The sequence below is a fragment of the Ictidomys tridecemlineatus genome, chromosome 4 (assembly GCF_052094955.1).
Source record: "Ictidomys tridecemlineatus isolate mIctTri1 chromosome 4, mIctTri1.hap1, whole genome shotgun sequence".
Taxonomy (NCBI): domain Eukaryota; kingdom Metazoa; phylum Chordata; class Mammalia; order Rodentia; family Sciuridae; genus Ictidomys; species Ictidomys tridecemlineatus.
The window spans coordinates 15,493,445-15,511,581 of NC_135480.1; the positions used below are offsets into that span (position 1 = coordinate 15,493,445).

The following is an 18,137-nucleotide window of genomic DNA, read 5'->3' on the forward strand; positions in this document are numbered from 1 at the left end:
CTACTAAAAGTAAAAGTGGAGACTAAGCTTTTATATCATTGAAGGAGAGCCATTTAAGTGAAAGATAAGGACAGGAAATAAAATTATACAACTGACAAAACTGAAAAACAGTCAAAGAGAAGCATTTACTAGAGAAATAAACTTTTATGAACATATCAAAAGCCCCACATTTTCTACGCTCATGCTTAAAATAAACTGTGAAAAGTTTAAGTGATTTTAGTTTATTTTCCTCCAGAGGACAGATGGACACAGGGGCTTGCCAGAGGTGTCAGGTAGCAGTGGGTAAGGTCAACTAGAAGAGAACTCCTTTCTTAAAGCACAATTTTAACTTGCAAGCTAGAGTTCATGTTTAAAGCTCAAGAGAAACATCATGAAAAAATGTGCACTATCATGTTTGGCTGTATTTGTGTTGTGGATTTCAGCATTTTCTATGGAGGAGATGTGACCGAAGACACAAAAACCCTCCTTGTACAAAGGAGGATTCACGTCATGGCAGGAGGTGGCTAAGGAGGCATTGGTGTGGGAGAAAGAATCCAGTGCAGGGTTAGAAGCACTCAGTTTTAGCCTCAGCTCCACCCACTGATTGTTTTGTGATGAGGGTCATTTCCTTCTCCAGGAGGTCTCAGGTTCCTTGCGTTTGTGATATAGCAACAGGGGCGTATGACAAGCTGCACTCATCACACAGGCCTGCAGCACAGGTCTTCTCTTGGAAGTGATGGTTATTTCCCTAACACCAGCAATCCTTTGGCCACAGACCCTGGAGTTCCAAGTGTTTGACTATTGGTTCAGGTTAAGCCAGTATCACCCAGAATGCTCTGACTATGACATTAGAAAGCCTCTGCTATCTCCTCTCACATCATTCATACTGTTCCCATAAGAGTGTTGTCTTCTACAGACAATCCGCCAAACATGACATTTCCTACACCCCTTCTCTTTCTTTCTTCTGTGGCTTTGTGGGAGTAGCTTATTTTCCTTCAGAAGGAATATCTTCCTACCTCCTGGTAACTCTTTTCTTATTCTTCAAGCACAGCAAACTTCTTTCTTTTTATTCATTCTTCCCATCACACAAAATTCCTTCCTAGAGAGTGGAGAATATTCTATAGGATGTGTGAGGCAGAGTCTATATCCTGACCAGCCTCCCATAATCAGGAATGAAAATTTTATCACAGCCTATTGATTTATTTATTTAAAAATCTTTGATTCTTGTATTAAACTACAGCCTTCCTGCAGTCAGGCCCCAGGCCTCATACCTCTTGATCTTAGTGCCTGACAAAGAATCTAGAACACAATAAGTGCTAGACAGATACACCGACTGTGGACAGATGAGAAGCACTGGTAGAAATGGTTGTAAATCATGGCTCTGCCAGTGTCCACACTGTGTGAACTAGAACAGTGTGTATAGACCCTTCTTGTATCTTAGAAACCTTTTGTAAAATAGAAATGGTCACCAATTTTACTTCACAAGGTTATGACTGTTAAAATGAGATAATTGTTTTAAAGCATTCAGCAGACTACCTGGCATATAGTATATGCTCAACAAATATTATTATGCTAAATAATGGAGAAAGTTGACAAGTTACTTTTAGCAAGTGATACCTTGGTTAAAATCGGCACATATGCCAACAACTGTTACAGAAACTAATGATACAATTTTATGCCTCAATAGGGAGTAATGATTTTTAGAAGTGAGGATGAATAATTGTTGCAAAAAGCTACCTTTATAGACACTTAGGATAAGCCAAGTTCACCTCTGAAGCAATGTAGTCATGAATGGACAGATATACAGAGATTACTCTTTTGTGATTTTCCCTCACTGCTGGCTAACAACCATGCATGATGTGGTTAAATTGCCCTAGGCTCACAATCCTATTTGCACATACTTCTAAATTTTCATGGGAGGCTAATTAATTGTTCTGTATATATTTGATAGACTACAATGTGATTTACTTTACATACTAGAAGAGTTACTTGATTATTTACTGAAGCTTTTATTCATTGAAAACTTCCTTGGTATAGATTTTACCAAAATCAGATTTTTCAATATCATCATCATCATCATTATCTTCATCATTTAAAAAATCATTTTCTTCTTTTCCTCTGAACAAGCTAATGTCAATTCACTCTTCAGTTAATTGCTTTTTCAGAGACGTTCTAAACTATGAACCCCAGAGGTGCGTGAGACATCATATACACTGGGGAGACTGAGCAGGAATAAGTCACCTGGATCTGCAGTGTGGGCCTATGTTGGTTGTGACTGTGAATATCAGGTAAGTGTGCTTGTCCCGGGTGGGGAAATTAGAATGTTTATGGACTCATAATCAGGCTTAGAGCTAAGACAAAGGCATAGAGATCTTCCAGCAGATGATTTGGGCAGAGCCTGGAAACTTTCATTGACCACATGTGTGAGGAACTTGCCTGTGAACATCTGAACCTCTCAGCTTTATACTCTTGGTTTTAGTTAAGGTGTCAAATCCTACATGAGAGAGACCCTGGAGCCCACTCATAAGTGTTCAGCTGATATCAAAAGGAAAGAGAGTGGGTTCCTAATGAAGTATCAGATCTCCAGAGAAAGAAGCACCACTTAGTAATTGTATAATTTTTGGCTACTTACTTAAATCTCAACCTGATGATCTGTAAAATAATTGTCATTTATGTTTGAACATAGAGAGGTGTTCTGTGAGGAATAAATGAAATATCACATGTAAAGCACCAAGGATAAGGCTTGACCCAAGAGTAAAGAGTTCAAAATTTGGAGGCTAGTATTTTTATAAATGATCAGATTTCTAAGATTATGAGACCAAAAGCATATTCAAATCAGAACATGCTAAAAGTCAGGTTGAATTCCAGAGTCTTCAACTTTTCTATTGCAAACCCTTTGCGTTTTTCACGGATCATGATTTTGAATATTTTGTGTCACCATGAAATTGTTCTTCTTTTGTATTAAAATTAAAATAGGTCACCCATGTAATATCATAATAAAAATAAAACTTAACATGAGATATGTATTAAAGTAATATATTCTTTCAACTGCAAACGGAGAAAGCATTTTCTACTGGAGAGGAGGGAAAGTAGTTACATTAGTGAGATGTATGAATATTGGGTAATGGGCAGTGGAGTGGTGAGAATCAGGTAGGAAAGAGATAAAAGATATGAGAGGGGAGTGCATTGACTTGGGAGATCCTTGAAAGTACTATTAGAGACAGGTAAGGACTGAGAGGTGAGAGTTCCAGCTATGAGGACACAACAGGGGAAGCATCCCAACCAAGGAAGAGCTTTCTAGGAAGGCACTGAACACATCCTGACTGTTCTGGGCACAGACATGGGGATAGCATGGCTGCAGTGCAGTGAGCGGTGGCGAGGAGAACAGTGGGTCCTGGGAGCAAAGAAGAGGCCCAGAGCACATGGACCGTAGATGGCTGTGCAAGGATTTTTGCTTTTGCTCTGAATAAATGGAGAAGTTTAGAATGGAAAAGTGACAAGATCACATTCTGATGGGACCTCTGGCCACCAAGTTGAGAGACCACAGGTGGGGTAAGAATAGAAGCAGAGAGATGGCCAGGAGGCTTCTGCAGTAATGTCCGTGGGAGTGATGGGGTAGAAAGGATGGGACTGTGAAAAGCTGGCCAGGTTCTGTACATATTTAAAAGTAGATACCAGAGGATGCTCTAATCAATAAGAGAGATTTAAAGCTAGCCGCAACCAACAATGATACTAAATCACTTTCCCTGGGTTGGAATAAAGCCATTTTCTATGGTGGAGACTGAAAGAGAAGGAAGGTTATGAAGAATTTTCAATCATATTTTTTTTCTGTGATGCCCAGTAAAACACTGTAACAGACACTAAATAGTTATTTGAATCAAAATTTCTGGAGAATATGGAAAAGACACACGGCAAAGACATAGGACACTTGGACACATTCACATATTAGGGACATTAAAAACCACTGGACTGGGTGAGATCAGCAAGGACTGAATACAGTGGTAAAAATAAGAAGGGCCAACCATTGGTTCTAGAAGCATTCTAAAATTCAAAATCTCTCATAATAACACCAAGAAATGCACCAAGAGAAGGACCATTTCTCCAGCAGTATGGCAAAGTGCAGATTGATCAAATCAGATGATGACTTAAACATGATTATTGGATTTAGTCATGTGAGGTCATTGAGTCTGTAATGCAAAAAGAGTAGCAAAATGCAAAGTGGAGCAACCTTATATTGTTTTATATTTTTTTCTCAGAAATAAGTCCATTTATTATTACTTATTAAAACCAACATTAAGAGTTGAACATGAACTGAGTGTTTTCCTAGGGGTCAGGAAAAAGGGCAGAGAAAGAGTACAAACAAACATCCTATCACTAGAATTTTGGTTTAACTAGCTACAAAATATAAACGATTTCTAAACAGGCACTTAGATTATTGCTTCCTAGACTTGAATTACCAGAAATGTACTGTTACATGTTTAGCTCATTTGTTGCATCATTTTTTTTAGCAATATGATTCAGGTGGGGCTCTCATTTTTACTCTTCTAATGTGAAACATTCTAAGCCATGCAGAGGGGAAATCACACAGTGACAGAGTTCATCCTGCTGGGCTTCACACGAGACCCCGTGATGCAGCTGGTCCTCTTTGTGGTGTTCCTTATCATGTACGTTTTGACTGTGGCAGGAAACACGTCCCTCATAGTGCTCATCTGTAATGACTCCAGGCTCCACACACCCATGTATTTTTTCATTGGAAATCTGTCTTTTCTGGATCTCTGGTTGTCTTGTGTCTACACTCCAAAGATCCTAATGACTTGCATCTCTGATGATAAAAGCATCTCCTTTGCTGGCTGCCTGGCTCAGTTCTTCTTCTCTGCTGGACTGGACTATACCGAGTGTTACCTGCTGGCTGCCATGGCTTATGACCGCTATGTGGCCATCTCAAAGCCACTGCTTTATTCTCAGGCCATGCCGATAAAACTATGTGTATTTTTGGTAGTAGCCTCATATCTTGGTGGCTTTATTAACTCTTCTGTCATCACCAAGAAAACCTTTTCCTTTGACTTCTGTAATGACAACATCATTGATGACTTTTTCTGTGACTTGCTTCCCCTGGTGAAGCTGTCCTGTGGCAGGAAGGAAGGCTACCAAGCTCTGATGTACTTTCTCCTGAGCTCCAATGTCATCACCCCCATAGCGCTCATCCTGGCCTCCTACCTCTTCATCATTGCCACCATCTTGAGGATCCGCTCCACCCAGGGCCGCCTCAAGGCCTTCTCCACCTGCTCCTCCCACCTGGTCTCTGTCACCCTGTACTATGGCTCCATCCTCTACATCTACTCTCGCCCCAAAACTAGCTACACCTTTGACACAGACAAAATTGTCTCTACCTTTTACACTGTGGTGTTTCCCATGTTGAACCCCTTGATCTATAGCCTGAGGAATAAGGATGTGAAAGAGGCTCTGAATAAACTGCTCAAACGATCATGACTTTCTTTGTGATGAAGGAGCAGATTCAACTGATGATAAAGTTATTTGTATATCAAGCAGAGCTGCCCTTGTGCTCCCTTATGATATAATACAATGCAAATAATGGGATTTTCACCCTTGGCATATGGTAGGTCAAATATCCAATATGAGATATGGTAATACAGGACATGAAATTAACCATGAAATGTAAGTATTTGGATTGAATTTCATGCTACTATATTTTAAACACAAAGAACCTAAGCCAAAATAGTTCTCCTCTAACTTGAAAATGTAACACTTGACCTTACTTTTCTTAAGATACCTTTAGGACCTGCAAAATGTTTTATTATTCTTTGTTATTTATTATTTATTATATTATGTTATACATACTATTTGGTTTCATTTTGACATAATTAAGTAAGCATAATTATAATTTGCTCCTATTCATTCCCTAGTTAGAATCTTATCTATACAGTTATATCTTTCTAAGAGGAATAGGTATATTGAGTGAATAATTCATATTTTCCTGATAACTAGATGACATCCATCTCTTCACTTTTCCTTAATAGATTCTTAAGCATTTTTAGAGGTACTTTCTTTCACTCAGAAACTTTAATACAATGATCCAGAGGTACCTAATAAATAGCTTAGTGAACATTATTCCCAGCAGGTGTGATCCTTCTCATCTGTATGTCTCTTATAAGGAAAAGCAGTCAAGGTTCCATAGATGATTTCTGAGGTCCACATCAGAACTCTCTCCACCTCACTTTCTTACATATGGGTGAACATCTGAAGACACATAGTGTTATTTTGATCATCAGAAGACAGTTATTATAATAAAAATTAAATATGTTACATAAAACAATATGAGGAATAGAAGTCTAAAAGCCTCCATTATTCAATAGAGAAAAATTTTCAGAAAAAAAATGAAGACTTAATGATTAAATAATAGGATACACATGATAATAATGCATTTAATTTAGATTGTATTTTCAAAGTAAAATAATATTAATGTGTTATTTTAAATTTTTTAATTTATTTTTCATACCTAGAATTTAACCCAGAGTCACTTTGTGACTGAGCCACATTCCCACCCCTTTTTGTTTTGTATTTGGAGACAGGCTTTCGCAGAGTTGCTTAGGTCCTCAGTAGCCCAGGCTGGACTTAAACTTGTTTATTATCTTCTTGCCTTAGCCTCTGACACTGGGTTTGCAGATGTGTACCACTGTCCCCGCCTATAAATTAAATTTTTTAAACCACAAATGTGTCTTGTTTGAATTGGTTTTTAAATTAAAAAAAAAAATTATGAGGAATCATGAAATAGTCAAATGGCGCTGGAAAACACATGTGGTCATCATAGATAGACAGGAATGTTCTACCCTGCCTGTCATGCACGTGCATATGGAATGTGAGGTCCAGAGAGACTATGGGTGCTGGTAGTAATTCACAGTAACCAACAGAAACAGTGACTAACGGTGGAATTCCAGGATGCTTGTTTTAGAAAGCTACTCCAGCTCAGTCTCTGGTTTTCCCAAAGGTATCTTTTATTTCTAACTAATGATAATAAAATTCCTATAAACTGCCTTCTTTTTAAGGAATATCAACAGGCCCAGTTAGCTGGTTTCAGTGGCCGAACATCACTTATTTTATGCCAATTGTGTGAATATGGAAAAGCAAGGGGGAACATTGGCTACCAAAAGCACAATATATGTGACAAGTATCTTGGCAAGACTTCCCAATCTCCTAAATAGCAACACCTAACTACAGAGAGGCTGCTCCAACCACTGTCCATGCCTCCATTTTATCCCTTTTGAAGAACCAATGTTCTTCTTAAAAGAAGAATCAATAGAGTTACTGTAAACTTGACTGACCTAAGTGTATTTTTAACTTGTTTCTCAATCATAAAAGTTATGTTGACTCCAGAATTATGCATAAACAATATCCTCAAGATCCTATAAAAAAGATAAAGTTCGAGTAATAATGATCCTAGGAAAATAGAAAAAATAACGATAAAATGTAGCATTAAGGCATTCATATTTTACAGGATGTTTTAGATTTTATCAATATATAGTTAGTAGTAAGCTTTCTTACTGAATAAATGAAATTGATTCATCTGCAATTATGTTTTAGAATTGTTAAGGGTTTTCCAAAATAACTTGAAGTTGCAGTATAAACACTGAAGAAATTTGCTTATTCAAATCATAGAAGAAGTTTAGATTCTTAATATTCTCATGGTTTTCAAGATATGTCTTTTAGATGTATAGGTTTTAATAAACTAAAATTTTATCTTTTTAATTTATTTTGCATTTTTATTGAGACATTGTATTTGTACATCATTATGAGTTACATTATGATATTTGATGCATGTATACAATGTCAATGAAATTAATCATTTGAAAAAAATAGAAATGTTTAAAGGAAGGTTCCTCTATAAAATAAAATTTCATGGACTTAAATATTCTATTAAAAATAAGAAACTCAGTAATTGTATTTGCCTGGGTTCTTCAGAGAAACAAGCTCAGTGGTACATCTGTGTATTCATGTGTATGAAAAGGTGAGTTCTCCACCCATCTTAGTGGTGTAAGTCTGTAATCCTTGTGGCTTGGGTGACTGAGGCAAGAAGATCATGAGTTCAAAACCAGCCTCAGCAAATTAACAAAGGCCTAAGGAACAGCATGACACTGTCTCTAAATAAAATATTAAAAAGGACTGGAAATGTGGCTCAGTGGTTAAGCAACTCTGGATTCAATCCTTGGTACAGAAAAACAACAACAAAACAACAACAAAACGAAAGAGGAATGATGAATTATGGAGCTGCAATTCCAACTCTCCATGTGGCCCTGCAAATCCAGAAACACATGGAGACTGGGGAGAATCCACCATGTCTATAAAGTCCAGATAATTTGCTATTATATGGGTGAAGAGGAGAGGTTCTTTCCTCTTTATTTCTTTCTGTTTTTGTTTTTTGTTTTATTTTGGGGGGAGATTTCAACTGATTGATTCTTTTTTACAATTGCCTGCCTCATTAATTTATCTAAGACTTGTTTAGGGGTGAGTCGAATAATTTCATTCAGGTTTGGTAGTGGCCACTCACTGAGATCCAATAAGATATGCAAGGAAACACACTGGAAACCAACCAATCCTCCCAGTTCATACCTCCTCTTTTCTCTCTAGCAGTGATCATGATTAACAGTTCCTTCTTTTCCTCCTATATATTTGCAATGATACCTTTGAGTATATCTGTTATACGCACATATGGGCCTAGGAAGATCTTGTTCACTATGCTTTGTGCTTTGCTTTCCTGATTAAAAAGCACCTTGGAGATAATTATGTATCTGCATATTGATTAATTAATTAACTAACTCAAAATAACCTATCAAGTGTTCCTTTACTACTTGCTGTATTGGAGCCTCTGCCAGAGCAGAGATGTATACACTGGGGAAGTAGAGCAGGCACTGACTCAGCCTTCTTAGGACTATGGTGTAAAGCCAGACAGGGGAACTTACACTCACAGATACATGTAAATTTAATACCATAATCGGCTTTTAAATTACACTATGTATGGGCTTCTTGTCTAGCCCAGGATGGATACACTGAATCTGCTATATTGCTTTTACTCAGAAGATGATAAGAATTAACCAAGAGAGATTTTTCCTTGCTACATTGAAATTGGAATGCATTCTCTGGCTATCAGTTTAGGGATACAAAATTAAAAAAAAAAAAGGCAGAGGTTTTAAGTGTATTATTCTTAGGACAATGATATTGCTTAAATCTAATACTGATAAAAACAATTTTATGCTTTTTTATTTGTACTACATAAATAACACATAATTTCAAGCTAGTTCCTAATAAAAAACATTGTTACTAAAAAAAAAAGAACAAAAACAAAAAATCAGTGTTACATAAACAAAGAGCACTGAAGAATTATAAAGGCTTATAATAAAGCCCTTCAATCTTCCTTTTATATCCAACCCCCTTCAAATTCAGTTTTCCCTTCATGAGACTACTAAACTCCTTTTTTTTTTAAAAAAAAAAAAAAAGACTTAAATCATTTTAGAGGAGTTTAATATGCACAGAAATATTAATTTGAAAGTACAAAAGATTTTCCCTGTACATTTACCTGAGAGGCAAATTTTACTATATTTTCATTGAAGTTATATTTTTCAAACACTGAATTAATTCTCTGAATACAAGGATCACATTTTGTTTGTTTTTGATTTTTAACAGTTGCGATGCCTGTTTGATTGTTGGTTTTTTTGGTGTATCCCATTGGACAGAATATAATTACATAATCTTGATTTAACCATAAAATTGTCTGCAATATCGCTTTGCTTGTGCCCAGATAGAGCAGAGGGGATTGGTGAGCACCTGTCCTGTCTGTACCATTCAGTGAAGCATAAGCTCTAGACTGTACAGATAAATGTTGGGTGTTTTCAAATTGTATTTTATTTAGTAAAGGGATGTACAATTGCTTTGCAAACATTTGCTTCTGTTAATGCTGTGATTCAGAGAGTTTGAGAACTATCATATGAAAACCGATGATTCTTCATTTAGGATGTCTCCTCTTATTTTTCCCCACAATGTGCACAAGGAGTATCAACACATCCTTACTTCTTTACTCCTCTTGACAATGTTACATGCTGTTTTCCCTCAAATTTTCCTCTTCTGATTAGGTTCAAAATGATAAAACTGAAAAAAAAATTAATGGTTAATATTTGACTGACGACTATTTTTAAGAGTCAATCCAGAGCCTAAGATATAAGCCACGCCAAAGGTAATTTCACTCACTCCATCCTTGTCCCCCAAATTTCTCTGATAAAAGCTTTTTCAGAAAATGTCAATATCTAATTCTAGAAGTCTTTCATTTTTGAGCATTGCAAATCTAAAGCCTGTAGAGCAACAAGTCTGAAACAAGGACCTTAATAAGAATTCTAACAGGCTCTTTTCAAAAGATAGACACAAACAACATTTCCTAGGCACATTCTCAAGAGGAATCTTGGGATCCTGAAATCCACCTGCTCTACTTAGTGGCAAGTTGCACCCAAATCAAGAACTCCTGCTCTAAAATGTAGGGAAACCATTGAGAGGATTGTGTTTTAGAACATCTTAGATGGACAAAGGCATGGCAAGGTCTGCCATGAACACTCTTCAAGGTCTTGGTTATACCAGATAAGCTCACCACTAAGAAATCGCCTAGCTCTGACAGTCCTCACAACCTGGACCTTAGGCACCAAAGTGTGAGAACTATTTCCTTCTTTTCTGAATCCCTTGTGATTAGCACATAACTGTATTGTCCACATTTGTGCTTCAACACATATTTGGCCTATGAGTTAAATAGCACATTTATTTGATTCTGTATTTGATTTTTGTATTTGATTCTCTGTTTGATTCTGTTTCTGATTTTATGCCAATTTTGACATCTTGAAATTGAAAGTAGTAAAGAGGTCATAAGTCATTTCACTAATTAAGTCACTCCTCACTGAACTCTTGAGAAAGTCTTACTAACAGAAGGACATTAACAGAGCCTGCAACTGAGGAGACAATGAGGGCTCACATATGCAAATATCTAGGACTGTGGCCTCTGCACACAGGAACAGGGCTCCTGGCACACTGTAGGGTAAACAGCCATCTGTAGGGTAAACAGCCATCAGCAATTCAGAATCTCAGGGAGAACAGAAGTCCTAACACTTCTGCTGTGTCTCCAGATTTCTGCTCTCCAAGAAGATACTATCTTTTTTTTTTTTCCTTCAGTTAAATTTTCTTTATTCTCATTGGGCGAGAAACCTGGCATTCTTTTTATTTATCTATCTATTTATTTATTTATCTATCTATTTATTTATTTATGAATGACAGTGGAATGCATTACAGTTCTTATTACACATATAGAGCACAATTTTTCATATCTCCGGTTGTATACAAAGTATATTCACACTAATTCATGTCTTTATACCTGTAGTTTGAATAATAATGACCATTACATTCCACCATCATTAATAACCCATGCCCCCTCCCTTTCCCTCCAACCCCTCTGCCCTATCTAGAGTTGGTCTATTCCTCCCAGCTACTATTTTATAGGCAGGAGTCACAGAAAGAGTTTTGACATTTGTAAATACAGAAGTTCTTTGTTATCTATTGAAAAACCCATAAAAAATACTCAGAATTTTTTTTTTAAAAAATTTATTAGTGGAAAGAAACATTTCTTTTAGTACGTCTTCCTGGCTATTCATGTGTCTTTATAAAGGGAATTATTCTCATGAACAAAAGTGAACAATTGTATCAAGTTGTCAAAAGTCATCTAAATTTTTACATCCATTTTCCAAAACAACTATCATAGGAGAATCCTGATTGGTTCTCCTTTATAGAATTACTAAATGACCACTTTCCAGATTCTAACAGCATAGCAGATGCATCTGTAACATTTATAAACTTGACTTTCCCTAACTTTAAATGTGACCATACCCACATTTTTCATCAACTCCTCTGAGCTTGACTAGGTGAAAATCTATGCTTAATTGAATAGCATTTTCAAATTCCATAAGGAATTACAAGAACAATTTCTTAATGTTTAGTGCCATTCTATAAAACATAGAAATATAAAATAGTTATGTTTAAACGGTTGCTGTGTATTTTCTTATTTTAAAATTATTTTCCATGTAAAAGAAACGCCACCTCTATACATTTTCATTTTTTTTTCTCATTTTTTCCTTTTTAATAAAGATCCTATAGTTTCCTAGAAGGTGTTTATATCTTTGACCTCATCAAGTCCTGAATGAGATAAAAACCTATAAAATGTGTGACTCTGGGCTTGTGTTGTAAAAGAATTTACAAATTTACCATCACTGTGATCAAGGTTGAGGATGGGGATAGAGTGAAAGAAATCCAGAATTCCAGGTATTCTGCAGAGCTCCTTATGAAGATCACATTGGGTCTGGGTATTATTTGGTCCCCATTGCAGGGAGGAATTCATTTTGTCATAAGAATAAGTATGGAGATCACCCAATGTTCTAGACTGACTCTTTACTTAAAACCTGTGACATCAGTAAGCATGACAGGTAAAATAATATGTAAGAATTTTCTCCCATAAACACTGTATGAAAGCAATGAACAAGAAAGCGTAGACGTGCAGACTTTGCAATGTGAATGTATAAGCAGGACAAATCAGTGAGCACACTAATAAATCATGCATAAGGGAATATGTAAGTCAATAACTAGACGTGTGGAGAGTCCTTCGAGTCTACACCATTTCTAAAGGTGAGCAGCTAAAGAAATGTCCAGAGAAGAAGGCTGTAATTTATGATCCTACACAGGAACTTGAACCAAATTACCACATTGGTCTGAGATAGGGGTGATGGGTGGGTCATTTAAAATACAATCACAATGAAACAACAACAAAATGTGCTCTTTCTCTGAGTCAGTTTGTACTGACAGAAGTAGAAATAACCCAGCTTTCATCTCTCCAGACTGTTTTCATTGGGTCTGTCCCATTATGGAGGAATCACTCATAAGCAAAGAATAGTCAAGATGACAATCCTTGGACCTTGTTTCTGTCTTTCCCAGAAGTGTCTTCTGTCCCTGGTCCCTCACATGCTTTCTCCGAGCATCTCCAAGTTTCCTCTTTTTATGTGTGGTCCTTAGCAATCCTGGAGTGCTCTGTGGGGCTCTTCCTTTATATTAGTTTTCCTCCATTCTAAGCTTGCTTGGGTAGATGAACACTAGATAACTGGAGGTAGGAGGTGGGCTTTAATCCTGTATTGACGGTGAAACTATCTAAGTCACCATGCACAGGAGACTTACAGAGTGCACAGAAAGTCAAAGAAACATTTTGTCTGTCACAATATTTTTCATCCCTTTCTTTCCATACTTGGATATAAATCCTTGAAGATTCCAATTCAAAGCATCCTTAATGACTTAAACATTCTAGAAAACTCCTCTGCATCCGTGCTCTTGTGGAAAGTCTACATAATTAAATTCCCTTTTCCCCCAAGTCAAGTGCCATCCCAGGAGACTCTTGACACTGAGTGTAAATGTATAGTTATGGGAACACACTTGAAATTCTCTTCATATTCCCTATGATAGTTTCAATTAGTACGGCATCTCATATTAAACTTATCTATAGGTATTTCTGTTCTAATCATAAAGACAATAGAGGACCATAATATATTTAAGAAAGACAAGTGTGATTGCATTAGATAAAATGTTTGGAGGATTATCAGAACAGTTGCATAGAGAATGGATTAAAAGTAGGATAAATCAGTGGACACTAACAAATCATGCATAAGGGATTATGTAAATCAATAACTAGACATGTTGGTAGGAAAAAAATGGGCAAACTAAATAAGTCCTATAACAGGTAATTATTTTAGAAAGCAAGGCATTGCCTTGCAAGGTTGAGCAAGAAGTTGTTTAATCTCACCTTGATGCTACCTACACAAATGATTTACAAATCCTCCCAGAAAGTGATGGCCTATTACAGACACAGCACTGGTTTCTGCCTTTAGCATTTGGACCTAACCAATAGAAGCAGCTAAATCAGGCCAGATGAGGGGAAGAAAATGGTATAGATACAGATATAGATTTGATGTCACCTGCTATGGTCATGATACAGATATAGATTTGATGTCAACTGCTATGGTCAAGAGTTGCATGAGAAACCTTGAAATTTTAAAATATAAAGCAGAATGTACATTTTAGAAAAAAATTATGAGCCTTAGAGAGAAACATATCTTGACATTGACTGTAAAGATCACAATAATTTAACATCTAGAAGGCCTTCATTGGCTTAAGCTAGACATAGACAATCTCTGCATTTTTCTTTTATTTCTTTCATTCTTTTTTGGGGGCAGGGGTATACTAGGGATTGAATTCAGGGGCACTTGACCTCTGAGCCACATCCAGAGTCCTATTTTGTATTATATTCAGAGACAGGGCCTCTGTGAGTTGCTTAGCATCTTTCTTCTGCTGAGGTTGACTTTGAACTCATAATCCTCCCTTCTCAGCCTCCTTAGCCTCTAAGATTATAGGCTTGTGCTACTGTGCCTAGATATTTCTACTTTTCTTGAAATTACATTTTCTACCCTTATTCAAAGTTTGTTTTTTTCAGTTGTAATTTGCATTTTTTAAGGTATCACCGATATATATGATAATTCATTCTTACTTGACTCATTCATGTATTAAAATGTTATTCTGTAGGTTAACCCTACTGTCCAAAAGATCTTTTTTTCCCCCTGTGGAAAGGTACAAATATTTGTTTAATATATTGCTTAAATATCCATTTTATTTCATTATTTGGGAACTATCTATGCATGCAAAGGGAAATGATGGAAAAAGGTCCAGACAAAAGAAGTTTATCTCTAAACACAAAAATATAAATTTCAATAATTTTGAATTAAAATTTATTTTTAGTTTGAAAAACAATTTTTTAACCTTAGCTAGGATTATGTGGTAGCTGGCTGGCATACACTTAAGTTACCTTGGTCTGCTGGGTCTAAAAATTCAGCGCCCAACTCCTCAAGCATATCTGTGCGCGTGTATAAGTAGATTTCAGAGAAGTCATAGTGAAGGTGTGCCCCACTGTGTTGTGTGAGCATATTCAAGAATGGATTATCATCATTTTACATGGAAACTAGAAACCTATCACTTTTCTATGAATATTCATAAGACTGAAATCCATAAAATGTACTAGAAAACGGACAGTTCTCTCCAAGGAAAACTGATCTATCTATATCCAGTGCCTTGGTATGCACACATTGAAAAAGAATTAGTAATTATATGAACTTGAAATCCCTTCCACTTTATCAATGTGGTTGTCAGCTTCCATCGCTGTAACAAATTCCTGATAAAATTAACTAATAACAAATAAAGAATTATTTTGGCTCAAGGTTTGGATATTTTAGTCCATGGTTGACTGTCAATGTTGCTTTCGGGCAGTGGTAACATCATGGCAGAAGGATTTGCTGGAGCAGAACTGTTCACTTTATGGCCAGAAAGAGAGAGAAAGGAAGAACTAGCACTCCTGAAAATAAAAGTGTGTTTTGACCAATATTTCATTCTTACAAGTATAAATTATGAAGTCTAATTGAACTGCAGACACTCATACAAACATGTCTACAAAAACAATAATTTCCAAACTGCAAAAATGGCACAAAATAAACCTCAAGCTTGAGGTCCTATAGACAGTATTGCTTTCCTGAAGGCCTCTTTGACGTCTTTGTTTCTGATGCTGTAGATGAGAGGGTTGAGAAATGGGTTGATGATGGTGTAGAACAGGGCAGCCACTTTGTCTCTCTCCAGGGAGTAGCTGGAACTTGGCCTCGAGTATACAAAGAGCAAGGATCCATAGAAGAGCATGACAGAGACCAGGTGGGAAGCACAGGTGGAGAAGGCCTTGCGCCTTCCTGAGGCTGAACGGATCCTCAGGATGGCCAGGAGGATGTTGAAGTAGAAGATGAGGATGGCCAGAAGGCAGGAGAGGACAGTGAAGCCAACCATACTGGAAAGGATTATGACATAGACCCGAGTGTCTGTGCAGGACATTTTTACCAATGGTAGAACATCACATACAAAGTGGTCGATGACATTGTTACCACAGAAACTCAGGCGGAAGGTGTTGGCAGTGTGGGCTATGGCATTCAGAAAGCCTCCTATGTAGGATCCAGCAACAAGGCCAATGCAAACAGAAGCAGACATAGTGCCTGAATAAAGCAGTGGGTTACAAATTGCTGCATGACGATCATATGACATGGCTGCCAGGAGATAGCACTCTGTGTAGGCTGCCAAGCAGGAGAAGAAAAACTGAGCCCCACATCCAGCCAAGGAAATGCGCTTGTCTTCTGAGACACAGATTGCCAAAACTTTAGGAGTATATATAGAGGTGTACCAGAAATCCAAAAAAGATAGACTGCCAATCAAATAGTACATAGGTGTATGCAGCCGGGCATCAATCTTGATTAAGAAAACAAGAGTCATGTTCCCTGACAAGGTTAGCAAATAGATCACCAGAAATATTACAAACAGAATCAGCTGCCACTGGGGATCTGCTGAGATGCCCAACAAGATGAATTCATTCAGGATGGTGCGATTTCCTATTTCCATGTCCACAATGGGGAAAGCCTGCATATCATAATGAGGGGGAAAAAAAAAACTTAGTGATAATTTCACTAAGAGAAATAAACAATGCATCAATTAAGTATTAGAAGGCCTGTGGAGTTTTATTTCTTGTTAGCTGGAATTTTAGGATTTAATTTGTGAATTAGCACTTAGATTTGAGTCAGAATCTGATTTTGAAGTTGGAGCTTCCATTTTTTTACTCTGTAATGTAGGGCCAGTGTCTTATCAAACAGGGGGATGAAAAAATTTTGAATTATTATTACTGGATTCTCGTCAGGCTGTCTGAATGTGTGAAGAAGATACACACAAAAACACTCAGTCCTATGTTTAGTACACAGCCTTTATGAAAAAATTTCCAGTGTTCTTTCATAAATTAATGAAAAGTTTTTATGTATCAAGTAGCATGATGATATTTATATGAATATCAATAAACTTTCCCCTCTGCTACCATAGGCACAAATAGAGTGTGCGTGTGCACGCGCACACATACACACACACACACACACACACACACACACACACACGGCAGTTACTATTAAGTCCTGTATCTATCCATTTTAATTCTTACCTCAACCTTATAAAGAAGGTGGTTTATGATCATCTTGTTATAGCTGTGGAACCTGAAACACTAAGCAGTTGAGGAGCAAGCCCAAGATCACAGAGCTGCTGAACATCACAGCTCGTATTTATACCCAGAATTGTCTTAATTGGGTGCATGTGTTCCCAACGTTAAGCGATGTACCCCTCTCAGAAGTATATGTTTCTTTACTCCTGTTTTCTCCTTCCTGAGGCAGTGTTATAGTTCTCTAACCACATGAATTTCTCTAATCATCAAAAACATTCAAGAGGTTAGTTTTCTTGACCGGTTTCTTCCAAGTATCTTCCAGAGGACATTCTCATATAACTGAGGCAGTTTGTAATAGTGTGGATGCTGAACATGAAGACCAAACTAATGTTTAATGTTAAGGCATTGAGAGAACATGAATCCTCCAAATTCATAACCTGAAGTTCTAAAAGTCAAAAACAAAATGAAAATATTTCATTAAACAGTACTCATTTTTTAAGTATATGATTTTCAAATGTTTTGGAAAAAAGTCGCCATTTGGACCATTGACCCAGTATTCTGTTGATTACCTATCAAGCCTTAAACCAGAGGAAAAAGTTAAAACAAAGGAATGTTGATCTATTATAATTCTTCTGTGAGATGTCTGTTCATGTAGCCCATTCTGTGATTGGGTTATTTACTGTTTTTTTTGGTGTTAAGTTTTTTGAGTTCTTTATATATCCTGGAAATTAATGCTGTGACATATATATATATGAAAAAGTTTTTCTCCTATTCTATAGGCTTTGTCTCCACATTAATGATTGTTTCCTTTGCTGAGAAGAAGGTTTTTAGTTTGAATCCATCCCATTTATTGATTTTTGCTTTTACTTTCAGTTTAGGAGTCGTAAGGAAGTCAGATCCTAAGCTGACAAGGTGAAGATTTGGCTCAACTTTCTCTTCTGTTAGGCACAGTGTGTCTGTTCTAGTACCTAAAACTTTGATTCACTTACAGTTGACTTTTGTGCAGGGTGAGATTTTG

The 18,137-nt window shown here is 36.8% G+C and overlaps 2 protein-coding genes across 2 annotated transcripts; one reads left to right on the plus strand and one right to left on the minus strand.

Moving 5' to 3' along the window:
- The first annotated feature begins 4,545 nt into the window (after window positions 1-4,545).
- LOC101955014 (olfactory receptor 9G19) lies at window positions 4,546-5,469 on the plus strand. The gene has a single exon (XM_005331687.2). It carries the CDS (start codon window positions 4,546-4,548, stop codon window positions 5,467-5,469), a length of 924 nt encoding a protein of 307 aa, XP_005331744.2.
- A 10,131-nt stretch (window positions 5,470-15,600) lies between these two features.
- Window positions 15,601-16,575, minus strand: LOC101975050 (olfactory receptor 9G4). The gene has a single exon (XM_005331605.3). The coding sequence runs from the start codon at window positions 16,561-16,563 to the stop codon at window positions 15,601-15,603; it is 963 nt and encodes a 320-aa protein (XP_005331662.2). The 5' UTR covers window positions 16,564-16,575.
- Window positions 16,576-18,137: the final 1,562 nt, after the last annotated feature.

Coding starts and splice junctions, on each gene's coding strand:
- LOC101975050 (XM_005331605.3), bottom strand. CDS start 16,563: ATGCAGGCTTTCCCCATTGTGGACATGGAAATAGGAAATCGCACCATC.
- LOC101955014 (XM_005331687.2), top strand. CDS start 4,546: ATGCAGAGGGGAAATCACACAGTGACAGAGTTCATCCTGCTGGGCTTC.